General features: G+C 44.3%; 1 protein-coding gene across 1 annotated transcript in view; it reads left to right on the forward strand.

Annotated features, from left to right (window-relative positions):
* Gpc6 (glypican 6) overlaps window positions 1-20,363 on the forward strand; it is a 999,201-nt gene extending 978,838 nt beyond the window's left edge. The window contains 2 exon segments of the mRNA NM_001427433.1: window positions 6,662-6,837; window positions 15,972-20,363. Coding sequence (NP_001414362.1) covers window positions 6,662-6,837; window positions 15,972-16,174 — 379 coding nt within the window. The 3' untranslated portion in view covers window positions 16,175-20,363.
* The last annotated feature ends 1,907 nt before the right edge of the window (window positions 20,364-22,270 follow it).

Genomic DNA, 22,270 nt, shown 5'->3' on the forward strand with positions numbered 1-22,270 from the left:
CACAGTAACTTGTAAGAAGTAGAAGTAGAACAATCTAGAAAACAGGTCAGTCAGCCTTGCCAGCCCCTGTGAGCTGTGTCTGGGTAAGTCTGAGCAGATGGAATGATGTCTGGGATGGGAGCTCTGTGAAGAGAGTGAGTTGGCAGGCCCTACAGGATGCTGCTGCTTTAGCCTTATGGCAAAAGATGCCCAGAAACATTGAGCCGTACTTTAAAGAACTGTAAAATAGTCCATCTATACCCAGCCAGAGGAACACATTGGGAAGGTGAGAAATCTAAGGAGAAAACTGGCAGCTGTCAAATGTGGCACTGTTGCGTTCTGCTGCTTCACTAGAAGAGGGTCAGAGGCGTTCCCTGGTGGGCCAATGGGAGAGCAAGCTGTCAGGGGTAGCTCATAGACGTGAAATCATTTAGTGTCCCTGCCTGACTTCTGTCACTTAGCCTGCAGTCTTTGAGGTTTATCATTTGTTACACCATGTGTGGGAGTTTCTGTTCCCCAGAGTACTTCCATTGTGTGTGAGCTTTTAGTTTCCTTTGTATCCATTAGTCTACCCATGAATGCCTACTTGTGTGATTGTAACATTTGCTCTGTTGTGAATGATGTTGCGCTACAAACAAAGGCATAAGTATCTGCTTAAACCTTTGCTTTTAGCTCCCTTGTATGTAAGTCTCCGGTGGGGCTGCTGGGTGATAGGGTAGCGGTGGGTATATTTTGAGGAACCGCCATGCTGTCCATCACAGAGGCTGAACCATGTTATTGCCCCGGAGCCAGTGCTCAGGGTTCCGGTTCTCTGTGACCTCGCCACTACCTGTTCTTCTTTGTTTGTTGTTTTCAATACTAGCCATCCTAATGTGATAAAGTTTAAATATATATTTAAATAAAGCTGCAAATGGAGGCCCCGGATATCACGGGCTTACAACCCCTTATGCGAAACCCTTGAGACCATATGTCTTTTGAAAATTCAGGGGGTTTTGGGTGTTTTTTTTTTTTTTCGATTTGAGAAAATTACCATGGTGAACATACTGCATATTATGTAATGTTCCCAGTGGGGTCTGGACCTACATCCTGCAATCAAATGCATTAGGATTTCTGTAGAAAAATGCATTAGTGTGGCACTAAGTGGGAGAAATGGGGACTGTAATTGGCCGTATTTCAGATTTGATGATGGTTTGCTAACAAATGGGTTGCAGGAGGGGGAAAAACTGGAGACATTCAAAATTTGGAACTGCGCATAAATTCCGGGTCTCTGTACACCGTGTATCTCCTTACCTCGGGAAGGCTTTTGAACGTGCTGAGAATGAAGGAATGTGTAGCCTGTACTAGAAATTTCCATGGAGATGTGCATCCCACAGAGCTCATTTATGGTAACGAGTGAGTGAAATTGGCTTTGTCTCCCTCCTCTAACAGTGCCCAGGGTACTGTCAGTCAGGAGTAGCAGGCACTTGAACCCCAGGCCAGCACTTGGGCACCCCAATTCTGACTCAGCTTCATTGTCTGCCTCGATAGTCATCCTCACCCCTATCCAAAAGTCTTACGTGTTAAAATGTTGTTCCCCATGCAATGCTCAAGTGAAGCTCACAGAACTGACTGGATCAGGAGTCAGCTTGATGGTGTCGTTGAAAGATGGTAGAGAGGGGTAGGGTGGAACATAGAGGAAAAGAGACACCAGAGACAGACGCTTAATGGAAACACCCTGTCCCCAGTCACTTTCTTTTCAGTTCGTGCATCCTGGCTATCATGAGGAGAGCACCTTCCCTGGGCCAGCCATGCATCCCCCTCTGTGGTCTTCTGCCCCCTCCTCACCTCAGACCCAAAGCAACGGATGAGCGTGGATAGGAATTTCTCCACCAGGGAGCCAAGAGCAGCCTTCCCTTCTCGTGCTTGGTTTTCTTGGGTATTTTAGCATAGTGCCCAACACAGCTCCCACAGTGATTCCTCGCTACCTCTCAGCTTTCTTCTTGGGTCCCCTCTGCTACAACTCTTAGTAACTAATGAATCCCAAACTCAAAGGTCAGCATTCCTTCCTCGCCCGTGTAGCTACTCACATGACGACTAACAGGAGGGTGCTGGTGAGCAGTAGAGCACACCCAGAGGCTGACACACTTCTCCTCCCAGCAAGCACGTTTACAGAGCACTCAGGACTTTCTGAAAACCCCAATTCGGCCATGAGGAGTGGATGGCAAGCACAGTGGTTAGCCACCGGGAAAGGTGTATAAAGAGGGGTTTGCTAATAATGTTTCTTAGGTTACAGAAGCTGTCAGCTGTGCCAGCGAGTTTCCTGACACACAATGTGTAACCCCCCCACCCTCCCACAATGTCGAACACGTTCTCCTTCAGTGCCCCCTAACTTCTCATGGGCACCCTCCCACACTCATAAGCTATGCTTGGTTGTAACCAAGAAACCCTTCATCAACGACATTAAATTAGATGTGAAGAAAAATAATTCTGCGAAACCGTCCAAGTTCAGCTCCTGGCCATGCTCTTGCATGCAGAAGCCAAACAAAGTGAGCCTATGGTTGGCTGTCCTTGGGTGCCACCCACTTGCCACACCACAACATGAATTGGCAGGGGCGACACCCATATTTGGCACTCCAAGCTGTCCTAAAATCTAAGTTCTTCCCATTCCCAGTGCACATGCACCAGGCCTTGCAACCTGGGCGGTCGGTGCCAACACTCTTATCTATGTCCCCAGAGATGGGAGATGCTGTCACTCAGATGACTTGCGTTCAAGCTAGACAAAGGAAGGGCCCTCTAGGTTCAATGACTGGTCTGTCCTTGCCGAATTTGAGATTTCTTCACATCCTGTTCCATGCCCATTCACATCCCCGTCCAACTATACAGCGGTCTCCTACCAATACCCATCGGCATCTGCGTCTGCACTGGCAAAAATAGCCGTTTTATTTTCCAGCTGTTTTATGTTTAAGTTTCTGAAGTCACCCTTGGAAAACACCAAGAGGAGAAAACGTTCTGGGGGGGGCACGAGCGCATCGCTCCTTGTTTTGATTGTAAGTGGCTGAGCATCACCAAGCACAGTGAGACACTGGGTTCGCTTGGCAGTCTTATTGATGCTAGATGTTCAGACTCCCAGGGGCAGCATTCCCATGTAAGCTATTGCAGAAGCTTCTGATAAACGAGACTTGGCTAGCTAAGCAGTGCAAGAGAGACAGAGCCCCTCTGACTCAGCCTGTGCACAGCTGCAGGAATAATAACCAGATACAGGCCATCAAGAACCCCTGCCATCACCTTAGCCCCTCAAACCATGTCAGCGGCTGATGGCTTGTGCTTGCCATGTATTCCGGTGGGCCATCATCATAACTGAACTCCAGGAATCTGGCAATCATGGGCCGTGTCAGTAGCAGCCAGTTTAACGCTGTGTGGGAAAGGCTACATCGGGAGGACCATCTCAGAGGCCAACAAGAACTCGCTTATACTCCAGATGTATTAAAAGGAGTGAGTGAGATATGGGCTCAGCCGTTAAGAGCACTGCCTGCTCTTTTAGAGGTCTTGAGTTCAAATCCCAGCAACCACGTGGTGGCTCACAACCATCTGTAATGAGATCTGATGCCCTCTTCTGGTGTGTCTGAAGATAGCTGCAGTGTACTCATATATAATAGATACTTCCTTTTAAAAAGAATAATAGAAGTTTATGCTTTATTGCAAAAATAAAGATATATGAGTACTTGGATTTAATTGTTTTCCTTTTAGGATAACTTTTAGGGCAGACATAACTTGAAGCTTCACTGAGAAGAATTCGCCATGCACTCTGAGTTTTGCTTTTATTTCTTTCAAAAATCGGTTTTGTTCAAAATACGGGTAGAAATACACAGCTTATTCTGCAGACCCCTGACTTGAATTAGATAAACCAACTCCTTTGCAAATATGTCCTGCACAGCACTGGATTCCTGCCTGCCACCCCAAGTGTCACTCCTACTGTGTGTGGACACTCCTACTGTGTGTGGACACTCCTACCACATGGTCCTTCTTGCAGATGCTGTAGTCTTCGGCTTCTGGCACTTGAAAAGCAACTGTAAGAAAGAGGAAGAATTATAAGCAAAAAGGCAGTACAGAATTCTAAACGTGGGGATGACTAGATGGAGGGCGTTTTCTCAGCTCTCCACCCACAGCGGTACCAGAAGTGGACAAATAGTCCTAGACTAGTCAGAGCCTCCAGCCTGAGGGCTCATGGACCACAGTCAGCACTGGTAACAGCACACTCACAGCTCACAGCGAGACACGTGCTCCACTCCTGTGATCTCCGCAGTCAGGGGTCGGAGGAAAGATAAGCTCAAGTTTGAGGACAGCCTTTGCTATGGAGCAAGATCCAGCAGAGAAAAATTCTACGTCAAAAAGCCTTTGCTGTCCCCTCAGAGGTTCTCTGTGCCTCCACCCTGGCCTCTGGCTTGTGCCTTAGAGGGCCACCTCTACAAGCCAGATCTCTGAATTCCCCATCTGTCAGCTTCCTGTTAGGCTCAGCCAATAAGGACTAGCTCCCTCCCTGTCAGGATGTCTTGAGCCCTCTGGTGCCCTCTAGTGCCCTCTGGTGTCTGGCTATCGCTTCCACTGTGGCGCATTCTGGCCACGTGCCTATCCCTTGCCTCTAGGGGTTCCTTCTGTTGTTGTCACCTTGCACAGTTTCCTTGGTGCCCTTGTAAATACTCTGCCCACTGAATTGTCCTTATTGTCCCTCTGGTGTGCGATGTGTTTCTTACCAGGACACAGACATAGATGGCACCTTTGTAGGAACATAGAGAATGGTATTCAGATTAGCTACAGAGGTTCATTACAGCTCTACTGCTGAACACTTTGAAAATTCCTAAATAAAAATAAGAAACAGGACAACAGGAAACCCCATTGGCGCAACTCTCATAGCCTGGCAACCGCAGAGCTGAGGCTGGGCATCAGTGCCAACTTAGTTCCTCAACCTGGAGATGTGGTTCGTACAGAGCCTAGAATGCCCAGCCATGCCTAGCCACCCCATAAAAGGGTGGGTAGATTCCTGAAAGCTGGAACAGTTTTAGAAGAATATGAGGGTCTTGTTTAAATATATTTCAGATCTAAGTCATTTATGGACCAGAAAAAATAAACAATAACAAAAGCAAACAAACAAACAAAGCCCTGTAGAGCACCGTGCTGAGGGAAAGGTGCCTGGCTTCCTCACCTACTCTCATAACACAGTCACCTCTGGTTTCTCCCAGTGTAGACGGGACTTCCTCACTACCAGCAAGTTAGTGGTCAGACCTGCAGGAGACAGCACTTGAGTGTTCTCTAAATTTTTGACATTCATTCAAGTTCATTCTGCAAAGTGTATACATACACACACACACACACACACACACACACACACACACACAATATCACACACACACTCATACACATAATCACACACACACACACACACAAACACACACACACAAACACACACACACTAACATGCATATATTCAGATGCCAGTTGCAGACCCCAGATCGTTAACTCTTTGTGACACCTGAATATGAGTTACAGTATCCCCACCCCCATCCTGGGTCCAATTGATTGGCTTGAGCATCTCACAGAGCTCCGTTTTGCCATTTACCAGACTTCACATGTGCTTGCCATCGCTTGGATCTGGCTCTCTACTTCATACCATGGTAGAAAGGCACACCTCTCTGATAGATGGACTGGTGGACTGGAATTTTACAGCATAGCTCCCGACAAAGAGTGTTCCTTTGACATCAACCACTGCCCTCCAAAGCATTTACATGGAGGAGAGACAGGAGAGTGATGTTTTAGGAAGGTTAGCCAGACAGCGTGCAGGATGCAGTAGAGATGAAAGGAAGGGCCTGTTAAAAGTGTGTGTGAGCCACCGTAACCATCTATACTCCAAAGAGAAATGCGGGGGAAGAAAAAAGTATGTGAGAGGAGTTTCCTGACATCCGTATAGAGTTGATAGATCACAAGCATAAGTACTCACAGGCCCTACGAACACACTCCTGGTCTCTTTATTCCCTTTGTATAGAACCATCTGGGTGACATTAGACAAGATGTTGAGTCACAAAAGGAATATTAAACAAGAAGAATTAAATATTACTAGATATTAGCCTCTTTTACTGAATGTTGGCATGCCTCTAAAATTAGACCCAAGATGATACTACAAAATTAAAGTCTATGATACAAGTGCCCCTCAACGGTAGAGCTCTTGGCTAGCATGCACAAGACCCTGGTTCGATTCCCAGCACTGCCAAAATATAAAACAAAAAACATTATAGACGTGTCAAAGGCATAAGCCTTCACTGACTCCTCGTAAAACATCTGAAAGACTTTTTTTTTAATATCCAGAAGAATCTTTGTACTTGGAACCTATCACAGTCCTGACTAGAGCTTCAACGGTCTTTGGATGGAGAAGGGGGAAGGTAGTTCTCTCATCTGCAGAAACGATGACCCTTCCATACCATTTAGCACTTACTTATAGATAGACCTACATCAGAACTCACTGATGAGTCTGAAGCCCTTCTGGCTGCGCTCCATCTCAGAACATTTACTGTTTGGCTCATTTTCTCAGGCTTTCACTGCTGTTTTCATTCGCCAGGTGATTTGGCTTCCCATTCTGAGATAGCAGGGCAGCATTTGGCTCTGAGGTCGCCGCAGCATCACCCTGACCCATGTCTTCCTCTCTTCCCTACAGATACTTGCCTGAGATCATGAATGATGGGCTGACCAACCAAATCAACAACCCTGAGGTGGAGGTGGACATCACGCGGCCAGACACTTTCATCAGACAGCAGATCATGGCTCTCCGAGTGATGACCAACAAACTGAAGAATGCGTACAATGGCAATGACGTCAACTTCCAAGACACAAGTAAGGAAGCCCTCACAAAGACCAGTGAGCCCCACGGTTAAAGGGCCCTGCAACAGTGCACTCTTAAGTTTTTTTCTCCAAAAGCAATGAATTGTTGATTACATGTCACTCTTCCTTAATCATGATGCTTTCCCAGTCTGAGCCTCCCAATGTACATGTTACCTGACATCATGATTGGTCCCAATAAATGGGCTGTGTGTGTGTGTGTGTGTGTGTGTGTGTGTGTGTGCGTGTGTGTGTGTGTGTGTGTGTGTGTGTGTGTGTGAGAGAGAGAGAGAGAGAGAGAGAGAGAGAGAGAATCATATCCATTTAGTATATATAGACAAGAGGTCAGCCTTAAATGTCATTCTTTCTCACGTGTTATCAGCCTTATTTTTTCCATTTATTTATTTATTATTTATTTATTTGCTTTACATCCATTCACAACCCCCTCTCCTCCCAGTTCCCCCCTACACACACACACACACACACACACACACACACACACACACACTTCTCCCTGTGCACCCTCCCCTTCACTTCTGAGGGAGGAAGATCCCTCTCGGGAACCAACCCACCCTGTCTTGGCAAAGCTTGGCAGTTGACTTCCCTGCATCCCATTTGCCAGTTTGGACAGGAGCTGAAGCGAGGGCAGTTTCTTTCCCAGTGGGTAGTTTGGCACATATAACGCAAACTCCATATTGACGTCCTTCAATGACCACCATCTTCCTTGAAGTGGAATTGAGGCACTTCCAGAAGCAGACCTGTCTCATTGTCAAAAAAAAAAAGGCCTTTTATCAATCAAACATCTTTAAATGCCGTATTCTGTGGGTGTCTGGGGTTTCTGACGTCCATCTGTCTGTCTACAGTATATTGGATAAGTGCATGTGGCTTGCTTCCAGCTATTTACTACCTGTTCAACCTAGGAAACACTTCTGTAATGAATTAGAATAATACTAACATGACCATAAGTTTGATTAACTATTAACTTGTATTTCTTAGTTATCCTAAACAGTTTGTAATAGCAATTTTCAAAAGGACTAGAACTTAACATTGCATTTTTAAGAATAGGGGGCTCACTGAGGGGAGACCAGGAAAAGGACAACATAAATAAATAAAATAACCAATAAGAAAAGAAAAGATAAATAAATAAATAAATAAATAAATAAATAAATAAATAAAACCGTGAATCTAACCTCCCTAATTTTGTTTCTGCCCTGTCCGATGCCATAACAACTTGTAACCATCTCCCTTAAATGACAGCAAACATCCCCCATACATTGGAGGACCAAAATCCATCCATCCCACCTCTTGGGGGTGGGGCATAGTTCTCTGAAATGGTTTCTTGCTATCTCGGGGGTAACTTTTTCCTTTGAGGGGACTAAGAACCTGAGATTTGGCCAGTCTTAAGAACGACAGCTGTGTCATTTGTTGTCCAGTCTCTGCATGTTGAGAAGGTCCAGGACTTGACTGAATTCTTGACTGGAGCAGTCTGTGATGCTTCAACAAGTGGAGTCAGCAGCTCTCTTTGAAGCTGTCCTGGAAGCAGGTTTTGATGAGACAGCTTTGAAGGCAGTGTGATGTTGGACCAAGTAGGATGGAAATAAATATGTTTCAGTATCCCAGCATCTTTTTCAGCATCCTCAAGGTGAATCTTGTCAGGGCTGCTTTTCTGGTTGTTTTTCCTCTGGGAACATATAAACTTTTAAAAGGTACCACACATTCCCATGCCGACACAACCGTGGAATGTGCGGTGTGCACAGTTCAGTTAGAGGTGATTCTCTGCTCTCTGTTCAAGCCGGTAAGGCATCTGTCTTTCTTTAAAAGTTAGTTCAGATTGCACAGCCCAACTTTAATTTAATGCTCTATCTATGCCATTGAAAAGGATGGCATGATAAGTCTTGAGAAATCTGTAGCCAACAAGATTTACTGGCTGTGCTTAGCTGAAGTTCTGGCTGGAGACATTTTCATGTCTCAGCCGGTCTCAGAGGTATTCCCACGTCGGAGGCTCAGCATACACTTTGCTTGTCTTGTTCTTTCTCTTTATTTTTTCTTCTTTCTGTCTGAAGACAGACCCTCAGGGGGATCTCCTCCAGTCAAATCCCATTTCCAACAATTTGGATACAGTATACAGCTTTTCTTTTCCTGTTGAAACAAATGCAACTCCTCCTCCACACAACATATTTTTTTGCCCTCCATTCTGAGATTCTTACATATACAGGCTGATCTGATTCATCTGCCCTTTCTAACCCTCCAGTGCACTTCAGGAGCTGTGTTATCTCTCTCAATAACATCCAACAAATTTAAAAGGCAACCAATCACTGTTTAATCTACTTCCGGGAGATCTCACATCTGCCTCCACCCCCTTCTGTTCTATGACCATTTCCTTTGAAGTCTTATTGTATCTTTTCATAATTGCTTGACCTGTAGGAACCTAAGCTATATCTGCAATGAGTTTCAGGCTATAATGTCTAAACTATGGCTGTACTTTAATGATCACATATGTTGAAGCACTATTAGTTTTAATCTGTAAAGGCATTTCCAAGATGGTGACCATCACTAATACATGAGAGACCTCAGATTCATCTTTTCTCAGAATTCAAGGCAAAAGTCCACTGGAATTCTGAACATGCATCAACACAATGTACATATCTTACTTCTCCAAACTCTACAAAATGAAATGCATAATGGACTATATGACATCGTTCTAAGGCAGCATCAATCAGTAGAATCTGGATTCTTTTTTTTACTGGATATGTTTTATTTACATTTCAAATGTTATCCCCTTTCCTCCACTCACGAAGTCACCCCTCCCCCCTCCCAGCCCTGACATTCCCCTACACTAGGAGTTCCAACCTTGGTAGGACCGAGGGCTTCTCCTCCCATTGGTGCCCAACAAGGCTGTCCTCTGCTTCATATGCAGCTGGAGCCATGGGTCTGTCTATGTGCAGTTTTTGGATGGTGGTTTAGTCCCTAGGAGCTCTGGTTGGTTGTTATCGCTGTTCTTATGGGGTTGCAAGACCCTTCAGCTCCTTCAATTCTTTCTCTAATTCCTCTACTCAACATATTGTACCTCTATGGGTTGCCATTCGAATTCTCGATAACCCCGTGAATTTCTCGAATCTAGAACTCCTCTCTCTGATGTTATTGTAGGTTCCAGATTGGACTCCTTCAAAGGTTTCTTATTCTGATCTAAAGAATCCTCTACCCTCAGTTCTGGGACCTGTAACCTAGCATTCCCTCTTCCTTTCCTTATCTAAGCCTGCTTTATTATGATCTCTCTTAAAGAAGATACACAAATTGTTTTCAAACATCATGCTGCACCAGTCCAGTTTGGGCCTCTCAGTCCCACCGCAGCTCCAGCATCTTCCTTCTCAACTTCCGTATGTTCGCAGTCTCCCGAGGCCTCTGATGTTTGCAGTCTCCTGAGGCCAGCATGTGTCCATGATCACGTTCACAAGGCTACCCCACCGGTCCCACCTTCTGCTGGCCGCGGCCAACCTTTCGGACCTCACAGGCTGGAAGTCACACCTACCTGCCCCAGTTCTGGGTAGCACTTTTACATGCTGCATTTTGTTCACCAAGCACTGAGAAGTTGCTGGGAAGTCCTGTGGCAGGCGGGCATGTATTCCCACTCACTGTCTGCCTTTCATAGGCCTCCTTTCTCCCCACTGGCTGGCTTTTCTATTAGTAGGGACTCTTGTTAAAGGCTGCATTTGGCATGGCCTCTCTGCGGTTTCCTATGCCTTTCTCATTCTTTGGCTAGAGCGACTCCTTCCCAGTGGCTTTTCCCCAGGCCCATTTCATGCCACAGTTCTTGGGATTCATTTCACCTGTCGACCATGCCTGAGGTCCCGATTTCCCAGTCACCGGCCTCCACTTGTTCCAGCAGCCAGCCATTCTGCACCTTTTCGGGGTGGGGTGTGTGTGTGTGTGTGTGTGTGTGTGTGTGTGTATAAGGGACCTGCACTTCCACAGTCAGACTCTCCATGGTTTCCCCACTTTTTTTCTTAAAGGGCCAGGCCTCCTGTCTAGCTAGCACACAGCTGCCCGACTTCTGGACTGGCTCCATGCCTGTCACTTTTAGCCTCACTCCTGAACCTTCTGTTCTGGGCTTGGACTCTATGTCCTGTGTTGGGCATCATATTTAGTTAAAGCCATCTTTAACCTCATGCTTTCCCACCCATCATCTTTGTTTGTAGAAATAACGACTCTGGGACTTAATATATCATGAATAAATGCCTAGGTCAAAAGCTTTGCTTGCTTCCCAACTGGTTCATGACTTATTTATTCTAGTCTAAGCCATGCCACATGGCTGGTTACCTGGTTTTCACTTTCATGCTACCATCATTCTGTGTCTGGGGCAAATCTCCTGCACCTGACTATCTCCCAGAATCCTCTCTGCCGGATGTCCCGCCTTCTAATCCCGTCTCGGCTCATTGACCATAGGCTTTTCTAGTGACACATAAAGCTTTCATACATTGTACAAGAAGTTATCTTTACAAAAGATCACATGCTTACAATAGAAACAGCACTTCCAAGTTTGAATTTGGAGCTCTTCTTCAGCTATCGTACGGTATGGTGTTCTCTCATGATTCTTGATAGGAGACTCAAATCAGCAAACTCCAATGAAGTCCCAAAAACACAGGGGCAAACAGCAGCATCGATGGATGCTGTGTTAGGCTACGATGCTGTACAAGTTTCATATTTTGAATTTGCTTGGAATTGCAACATTTTAAAATGAATGACTTTGTTGGGATGTGACCTGACTGTAAGTAGGGAAGAATCTATACTTTTTTGAGACTCAAATCCCTCCACTACAAAGTCATTATTAAATGCCTTAGAATACTAAAGATGTGAGAGACTCCAGGGACTAAGCCACTACCCAAAGACTATACATGGACTGACCCTGGACTCTGACCTCATAGGTAGCAATGAATATCCTAGTAAGATCACCAGTGGAAGGGGAAGCCCTGGAATACATATACATATACATATACATATACATATACATATACATATACATATACATATACATATACATATACATATACATATACATATATATATACAGATGTGAGAGACAAGAGGTGGTAAGAGGTTCTAGCTAGGGGCCTCCTAGGTAACTCCGAGGTCTAGCTAGCTATTGGAGGCTCTTCCGAGGTAACTTATGGAAAAGCTAAATCAGGGTCTTGAGGGTGGTAAGCAGGTTCAGCACACCATTGTCCTCCCTGCTGAGTTGTACACAGACACAAACCATAAACATTTATACCTGAAGTATTAGAGAAATAGTAAACCGCTAAAGTAATATTACACATGATTGTTTCCGTGGGGGATCACAAAAACACTGGAAGTGATTCCGTGGTCTCTCACCAGTGAACACTGAAATGAAGAGAAGTATATTTGGGGTTTGCCTGAGTGGCTCCAAGACGCATAGATACAGAGGCAAGCAGTTTTGTAGGATTTCTTCGTGGGTGTGTTTGTTTTCTCTTAAGTGTGTAACCCAGGAGAATTGACAGGAAGAGAATGCTTGAGCATCCGTTGTAAAGCTGCCAATGATCCTTAAGTTGCTCCCTGACGCTGAAGATGCCTGTGTACTTGGTTAATGAGATGGAAAGGCACAAGTTACAGGCAGCAGACATTAAGACATCTCAGCCCTGCCACAGCCCTACCGAGCTGTCCCCTACAGAAAGTGTTCAGTGTTTTCCTCCAGTTTAAAGAACTCAAGAATTAATTTTCTCAGTACAGACTAATTTACCACCAGAATGGACTCTGCCACCATCAGACTTCCCGGCTTCATCCCATTATTTCTTCTTGCTTTAGCTAGGGCTCTCCCTTCCTCTTCAGAAGAGACTGTGACATCAGCTTTCAGCCTTCACCGCTTGCTCCTGTTTCTCACCTCATACATCCCACCTTCTCCACGTGACAATGCACTGTCTGACGTGGAGTGTAACTCTTCAGATGAATACTGAAGTTCTGTAAGGACTATCCATCCGACGGTGGCTCTATTGCCCTTCTTTCTTCTCTAGTCTGAAGAGACACCATTCTGCAAAACTCAGGGGATGTCAAGGAGGAAGCAGCCTTTCTCAGTTGCTTCTCTCAAAAGAAAGCAAAAAACAAGGGCAGTGAAGAGCATCCCTTGGATCTAACCTGAACACCAAATGTGGCTGTTTTAAGACAGTGCCTAGCTGTGAAAAACTGTCACATGTCATAGCCATCGCTAACTTTATAGCTTGCAACAATTTTTTTTTTTAAGTTGCCCATGCTACTCCCATAACACCTGAATTGGTGATTCCCTTTCGAAAAGATTTGGGGCACTGTTTTTCAGAGCCAAAACCTCTCGTCACTGTTTGCTTCCCAAAGTTTTAATATTCTAAGTCACTCTAATAATATCTTTGTAAAGGTTATATTACTCTTTGCTCATGATACCCGTGCTCAGAACAATTCCCTTTGCAATTCTGCTATCTCTGAATTTAATTAATGGGCGTTTTTCTCCTTGTAAAGGCCAATAGAGATAAGGCACAGAAATGCTAAGAACCTGGTATAATGTATTCAAATGATCTTATCTGGTATTTAGATGTTCCATTTAGGGGGCGGGAAAAACAGTGCTGAATGTTCTTTCTTACTCCGGGGAAAGTATAAGAATCCCTACCCTACTGTCTGAATCCAAAATGGCACTGTGTCTCAGGAACAGCGAGACCCAACAGCAGGGCAAGCATTGAGGAATGTTAGTTGAACTCACTGAGCAGATGAGAACAGTAACCCTCCTCGGTATAAAAGTCACCACTTCCTGAATCTTTTCATATACACTGTCTCACTTCTCCCCCAGAACAGTTCTGAGAAGCCAGGTTACTTTTATCCTTACAGGTGAGGAGAAGGACGCTTGCCGAAGTGATTCACTCCTGTCCACTCACATTAGTAGTGGCAGCTTCAGTGTCGCGCCACCATTTCTGGAAGGAGCAAATATTTTCCACGTGGCGTCCTTAGCAGCAATGCTCTTGCCCCTATCTTTTGTCAAATTGTCTCTATGCATAGCCTGCAAGGCAAATTTTACCAACCATAGAAGCTGATAGAGGTTGAGTCAATTGCTCAAGGCCTGTTGATTGATTTGACAGGATATATTGATGTCTGCTGCACATCAGAGATCAATGACCCCTTGGAAAGGAACAGTCTAGGCAAAGACCCTATCTACTCTTTAAAAAAAGTTTATATTCTAAGAGAGGATGGATAGTAAACAAGCAAGCAAGCAAATAAACATTACAAGTCCAGGTACTGGGGAGAGCCTTCAGGTAGCGGGCTAAGTGGTCTCTCTCAGGGTGGAAGGAGCTCTTATGAGACCCTGTGCAGATACCCGAAGCCAGAGTTGCTCAGCTCCTTGATGTAAAATTGCGTGCAACCTGTACACATCTCCCATATCCCATAGACACGCAATAACCTGCGAATTATACCTAATACAATACATCCTTATGCTGCATCTTCATGGAATAAGTGCGTACATCTTGACATAGATACAGTCATAGTAGAGCTACATGTTATGTGGTGCAAGAGAGAAACTGGGAGCCGTGACACAGAAGCAAGCTTTGGCAGGGCCTGCTCACGGGCAAGCCGTTCACAGGGGTTCCACTTAATGTGTGACAAATTCACACTGCTTCTTGAAACTTTCTAGAATTATTTTTTTTTCTCCGTAGTTGGTTGAAAATGTCATCAAACATGGAGGAAACAATGAAACATGATAATTAGGCAAGCCCGGAGGCATGGCAGGCAGGAGGGGAGGGAGGCACCCTCGGATAAGGTGTGGGCATTGAATCAAACAGGGAATGACAGGCATGCTCTGTCATGGGGCAGGTAATAAAAACATCAGGGCCACAAAGACTCTGTCTCAGCTACTCTAGTGTATCTTAGGAACATGAAAACTGCCATACACCCCTAGAGGTAGACCAACTGCGTTATAACCTGCGTTATAATCAAACTGTCAGCCTGAACCTCACGTGAAGAGTTCTTACAGTTGCATGATAGGCTCCGCCATTCGATTATTCCAAACATTAAAAAAATATAGAATCTGTTTTTTACATTTGGGGGCCATAGGGAACTAAGCAACAGGATGTAGCTTACTCACTCATGTCTTAGAGAGAGAGGCTGGTTGAAAAGAGTCCCTGCTTGCTGTTAGGACCAGAACATGGGGGCATGGTGGGAAGGAGGCCAAGCCCAGTGACAGTGTGTGCCTTCTGCAGCGTCCTGCCGCTGTCTCTGCTGTCCTGCCCTCACTGTTTGCATTTGTTTTCTGTCTTACTATAAATGGCCCTTTAAAGATTTTTTTTAAAATGGTGAGTTACATACACCTTTAACCCCAGCACTCTGGAGACAGTGACAGGAGAAAAGAAGGTCATGGGTCTTGGAGCCTGGGTTCCCAAAACAAAGAGAAACCAAAAATTGCTTCTAAAAAGCATGAGATCTTAAAACAGCAACACTGAAGTACAAAGGAGCAAAGAACAGAATTGCCTTTTAAAGACAGAAATATGAGAGAGAGAGAGAGAGAGAGAGAGAGAATGTATGTAAGAGAGTATGTGTGTGTGAGAGAGAAAGAGAGAGTGTGTGTGTGTGTGTGTGTGTGTGTGTGTGTGTGTGTGTGAGAGAGAGAGAGAGAGAGAGAGAGAGAGAGAGAGAGAGAGAGAGAGAGAGAGAGAGCGAGCTAGTTTATGGGCACCTGCGGGGCGTGGGTACTGAGAGAGGCCAGAAGAAGATGCCAGATCTCCAAGAGCGGAGTTTCAGGTGGATGTGAGCTGCCCGGTGTTGATCCTGGGGAATGAACTGAGGTCCAGGACAAGAGCAGTACTGCTCTCAGCCGCTAAGCCACATCTCCAGCTCCAGAGCACGATTTCTTAGTCATTTAAATACTAGTCAGCAGATGTGTCTAATGTTACTGTAGTTGAGAAGGCACACGTTACAAGTTTACCCTGAGCAGATACCAATGAATACTGTATCACATCTCAGTTTCTGGTCCATCACCAACCTGCCCGGGGAAGAACCAATCTCTGAGGCAGATCGGCAACGCTGTGATGGAGCGATCCTCCCATCCAATCCCAGGAGTCGTGATGCTGTTTGTCGCTCTTCCCAGATAACCGTTCTAACTTTCCTTGTCAATCTGCCCCCACCAGGTGATGAATCCAGTGGCTCAGGCAGTGGCAGTGGCTGCATGGATGATGTGTGCCCCACGGAGTTCGAGTTTGTCACCACCGAAGCCCCTGCAGTGGACCCGGACCGCCGAGAAGAGGAATCTTCGGCCTCAAAGCTCAGCTCCTCCTTGATCTCCTGGTCTCTGGTCTGCGTCGTCTTGGCCCTGCAGAGACTCAACAGATAATCGTGGGCTTTGGTCAAACGAAACTGCGTTTTAGCTCTTCTGTGGCCAACACCCTTCTTTTCTTACACTCTCGGACAATGGACCACGCCACAAAACTCGCCGTTTTCTATGACAAGAGAGCAGTCTTGCGATCTGCCTCCCTTTTTGTTTTCCCAAAGAGTACCGGGTACCAGGTGGTCTGCTTCTCTTTCCTTCAGCTATCCGTGGGGACCTCGTGTATTCCAGAGAGAATTCTTACTCAAATCTTTCGTACCAAGAGATTTTTTTCTTACCGTCATTTGCTTTTATGCTGCAAAATTAAAGGAATTTCACATCGTGAGGGTTTTTTTTTTGGGGGGGGGGGATATTTTTAACAACCCATTTAAAATAGGAAGAAAATGATTTTCCATTTCAAATCAGGCCAAACCCCAAGACAAATGCATTCTCAACAAGGAAAGGAAGGAGAGAAAATAATAAAGGAACTTTCATCCTATCAGGTTTGGCACTGACAGCCAACTCCTGGGGTGAGCTTTTCTGTGACAAGTGAGGTTTACAAAATGCTTCTGAGGAGAAAGTGTACCATTTTTATGTAGTGGGAATACACTGTTGTCTTGGCCTCTAACCAAACCGATTCGTAGATACTGAAGTAAATTTAGGATTATGTCTTTGTATAATCTTATTGCAACTCAACACCTCTCGTCCACCTGCCTGACCCCACCACTCACTGAGAGCAGCATTTTCTGTCCCCTAATGTCTGTCAGTTGTACCCAATTGACACTGATTGTCTTCAGTTTTTCACGGATGCCCCCATCCAGTCTCCACTCTCCTAGGTCTTGACTAAAAAAAAAAGAAAGAAAAAGAAACCATCTTCCATGGTACAGTCTCTTCTTTCTCCGCCAGACTGACATGAACTAGATGTCTCAGCTCCCGTGTTCCAGACTCCCCCTCCCCAGATAAGGGTTCTCCTACTGATGTGACAATTATCTCCACACATAAGGTTTTGTTATTGACTCTTTGTGTCAATTGGTTTCAGCATCACAAGGGCATTCTCTTATAAAAACAACTCACAACAATAACAACAACAAAAGTCAAGACAAAAAAAAGAGAGAGAAAGAAAACACTATATATAGTATCGTCATGGAGATTCTTTTCACTTTTTTAGTCTTAGTATGATCATCTATTTTTATATCTATATATATATATATATAAATCACAGATTTTAACTTCTTAATTCCAAGCTCAGGGTTGACACCTCTTTGTAACAGAACTGTTTTTGTCAACCACCTCCTCTTGTTCTGTGCTGCTCAGAAAACAGACTCCTTAGTGATCTTTGAGCACCAAGAACCAAGAAGGAGAACTTTTTATGTATCTAACTGTCCACTGATGACAAGTTTGCCAGGGCACACCCTGTTCACACGAGTTTGCTTTGCCCCTGGTGCTGCAAACTGTCCTGAGCTCATGGGACAAGCCTGGTGTGCAAGACGTTACTGGTGAAAGAACGTGTGTGTGCAAACAATGTTACTCATGAAAAAGCATTGCTCTCGTGTACAGCACCTTTGGCCTAGGACTTCTACTGGGTACTATAACTGAATGGCCTAAACCAAGGGGCCATTTTTAGAGCCACTGCCTAACCTGTCCACCAAGCCAGGCCCAATGCTTCCCCTGACAGAGAGAAGCAGATTACACCAAACTGGGGTTGTATGAAGACAGTTGGCTAACCATGTTCTTCTTTCTTCCCTTTTTGTTTTTATTTTTATTTTTTTGCTTTTATGATGCATCTGGGATAGGGAAAAGAAGTATCTTAAGACACCACAGCATACCGCATGCCAATCACACTTTGACTGACTCATCGACAGTATTGACACATAAATGATATTTGATATTTTTCTATCTCTGCTCTCACCGAAATTAACATTTAGTTATAGATTTAATCATCGTGTCTAGGTAGAACACATGCACTCGTATTAAGGATACTTGAGCACTTTTGAAAGACAGAACGTATAGCATCTGTCACCACTTTATGCCTAATGGAGTAAGAAGCAATGCAGGATTCTGAGAGACTCTGTGGTATCTTCCATTTGCATCCATGCGACACCTAATCCAGTTCAGAATGGCAGCCCTTCAGAAAACCATCCAGCTGAGGACCCCACTTCAGCTTCTAATCCCCAGTTACATGTAACACATCTCCGTGAAGGAGCAGCCATTCATGTTAGGTGGTACGTCGTATGTTCAGAAATCAGTATTGTGTTTATTTTTCCCAATAATTATGGTGCAATACAAACTAAGCCGATGCCGAATCTCCAGGATATTTGAATAATGACTTCTTTTTATGGCTTTAAGCTCCAACTTCCTTCTTAAAATATTTCCGCATTATCTTCTATAAAAGAAATCAGGAGGTCTTGTTTCTTACCGTGCAAGAGGGTTTACATGACAACGCATTACATTAATGAATGTGAGCCCATGTTCTGTGCACGCCCATCACACAAACAACATAGAAAGGCCTGTTTTCTTTGATGCAGCACCTGTATTCTCAAGGGTATGACTACTGACAAGATACAGTGATGCCCATGAAGCAGGCAGAGCTGAAATGAGGGCCAACTGACAAAGCCACATCGTTAGTCATTTTACACAGACACGGTCAAAATGTTTCACTTGCCCTTCCTGGTCATTGTCATCGCCCATCTTAAGGCTTTTAGACCGATTTGACGTTAAAGGTTTCTTTTTTTCTGTCCCCCCTAAGCCTTTTAGCACAGTTACCCCTTTTCGGTACCTTGGGATCCTCCTCCCAGATTAAGTTTCTCATCCCAGCGTAGTGATAGGAGATGTCTCGATCTTTCCTCATCATCCCTGGCCTGCCCTCGTTTGTGAAGACGTCGTCCCCTAAAATCTGTAATCACATCACGACTTGTGTTATGAGTAGAGAGGAAAGGGACCCCCAACATTGGACACTGGGAACGGGTGGGTGACGCTCATAACTGCAAACTCTTAGCTTATCGAAGTGCCTCTATTTACATGTTCCTCGGTTTTAATATGTATTTTTCTAACAGAAATACCAGTCTGTAATCGATGTTTATTATACTCTGTATATGTCACAACAAAGGCTAAGTGGAGGCTAATGTCTTCAGCAGAGAAGAACGAACTGCAAATTTATGAACAAGAGCCCTGTAGTCCTGGATTGGCAGCCACAAGACAGCTTTCTGTCACTGCAGTGAAGGCCAAGTGGGCACTTTGATTACAGCCGTCACCGACTGTAGCACTAGAAATTCTGATTCCCTTACCCAGGGAGGAAGGTGACATAAGTCACCTGCTTCAAACGTAAGGGAGAGAAAGTACTTTGTCTACACTGAAAAACTCTATCCATTGGCGAGCAGTAGTAGTTTCAAAAGGAGCATTCTTTGGATCAAACTCATTGAGCATGTCGTCGGACGCAGATCCATGAAACTTAGTTTACATTCCCTGCTGTAGACATTAGCCTTCCTTAATTCTTCTTGCCATTACACACACCTTTCGGCTACAAGCTAAGCACCAACTTTAAATCCTCAAGGAGGAGTAGAACTCAGTGAAACCCTGGCTTGTGAATCTTTTCTCACCTCTCTGCAAGGCTGAGTACCAGGTGGTTTGACTTTAGGTTTCAAATGTTGGCAAACGCAGCATTTGACTTCTCCAAAAGCTTGCAGATACTCACGCCCATACTCATTGACTTACAGTCACTACCAGACATTTAAATTCAAAACAAAATTGAGAGCCTTGCTACCTGAAGAGCAATGGAGTCCATCGCTTATCAATCTTCAGTGAGTTCCTCCTTGGTGACGATATTAGCCAGTGCTTGGTTTTAGGCCAAAGTATACAAATAGAGTATTGATTTGTACGCATTCTGGAGACTTGCTATGTCATAATTTGCCATAGCCCAGACCCAGCTTAGCACGGGCATGCTTGGGACTTCACTGACAGTGGAGGGGATACTGAAGTCTTTGGTGTTGCCTTGTAAGAAGGACTTACTTCATGAGTAACACCTTAAGGAGGGTACCACAGTGCAGTCTCTGTGTGCATATACAGAACACATATGCAGGAGAAATGTGTGCACCGATCAAACCTAAAACTTTACGTGACTGTCAAATGACTATTATTTGGGTTAAGATTTTCTTTTTCACTTCTGATTTGGATAGAAAATTGCTATTAATCTTGTATTAAAATAGTTTATAAAAATCTACCGGTGCCCCCTCTCTGTGTTTTCTTAGGGATTGCCGTAGCCTGTGTTCCATATTTGTTGTTGACCGCTCGTTTAGTATCCATGCTTCTAGAATGATGCTAACAAAAACGCTCAACATACAGAATATTTTATCTCTTTTTTACATATCAATTAAATCAACTGCCAGGAAACAATTAAAATAAAGAATGACAATGAATACACGTAGAGTACCTCAGAATTCATGTCACCACTACACAAATAAGATTGGGGAAAAAAATAATATTACCTGTCCAAGGACTAACTGCTTCCAAATAGAGCAAACTGCATTGACTTTTATATTTCTGAGATGTCCCTGGGCTCTTCTGCATACCGAACATTAAACAGATACCGTATCTCAAGATCCCCTTAACAAGCATGTCTGAAACTCTCACTTCTCTGCTCACCTTAATGGAGGTGCTATGTCATGGGTGCCCAGGAACCACTGGGTAAAAAGCACATGCTCCTCACTGTAGTTAACCACTATTTTAATAGTAATACATCATTAATTCTAAGAATATTCTTAAATGAAGGCGTCTATATAAACAAAGGTATCAAGAACGTTGATACATTGAGTGAGTATTTCTACTCATAAGGTATAAGTCAGAAGCCAATGAGTCTCAGACCTTCCCAGACAGTTCTCTACTTCTGCCCCAGTATAATGTTTGACAGGTATCCTTTACCCGCTACTGTTTTTTTTTTTTAGCTTAAATGATAAATTATAATCTCTTCTCAAGGCTTAATAACGCTCATTTGCAAGATCACACTATACCCAAGTGCATATGACAGCTCATAGTTTTTCCAGATATTTTTCCAGCTGAGACACATTAGGTAATATTAGTCAAAACTAACCCCGGAGTTCACCCTGCCTGTCTGTTGTGTTGAAAACATTTGGAATTATAATCTTGAGTCCAAAGCGAACTCTGGCATCATCCGGTATACTATCAATCGCTGACCCACAAATGCTTGGCACCAAACGTGAGCTTGCTTTCATGCTAAAATGGACAGCACTTAGAACCTGGCCCCAGGGGACTGGCCTTTCTGCATCAAGGCTATTTTGCCAGGTATGTCCGTGAACAAAGCTCCCAGCAACTGGCGCTTCCCCACTGTTGTGATTTGATTCCATTTGCTGCCGTAGAGAGGATAATTTGAGCCCTGTTTTTTGTTTTTGTTTTTTTTTTTTTATTTCTATTTACCAATCTTAGCAAGATCAAACCAATCATAGGCATTTTCTTCCTTCCTCGATTCCTCCCTCTCTTTCTTCTTCTAAGTCACATGCAGGATTGACCTGTGTTTCTGACTAGGCCATACGTATCGTTGTTCTCCTGTCTTGATGTAGCGTACATGATACATGACATTTGCATCAGATGGTGCCAGTCATTTCCTAGGCATTCCGGTGACCTCCCAACTTCCCTCCTTCCACCTTCAAAGAGGCAGACAAAATGCAAGGAAATGGCAGGACTATGTTTTCCAGCTGAGTCCACAACTCAGGAAAATGCACTTTACTACTGTGGCCACTCAGTTGCCATTTCTAAAAAGCCACTGGCAACATTTCCCATTGAATCCCTACATTGGAATGACAAAGCCCTTGTGGTGTTTCTCTTATCACCAGAACTGATGTGTTCAGGAGAGAGCAAAATGGGACATAAAGAATACTATTTGCTGATACCCAGCATATAAAAATCACCATTTAATTAAGACATTCAGCCCTCCATGGGAAGCCCAGGACATCCTTCTGCAAATCACCTAGTCCTGTAGGTTTTCTTGAAAGGATTAATTGGGTATAAATCAGTACATTTGCATGCTCCACAGAGTAGAGACAGAAATTTCTTCTGGAGTTTGTGGTATTAAGTAAGATATGATGTGGAAATTCGTCACAAATATGTTGAATT

This window comes from Rattus norvegicus, chromosome 15, assembly GCF_021556685.1.
Source record: "Rattus norvegicus strain SHRSP/BbbUtx chromosome 15, alternate assembly SHRSP_T2T, whole genome shotgun sequence".
Classification (NCBI taxonomy): Eukaryota; Metazoa; Chordata; class Mammalia; order Rodentia; family Muridae; genus Rattus; species Rattus norvegicus.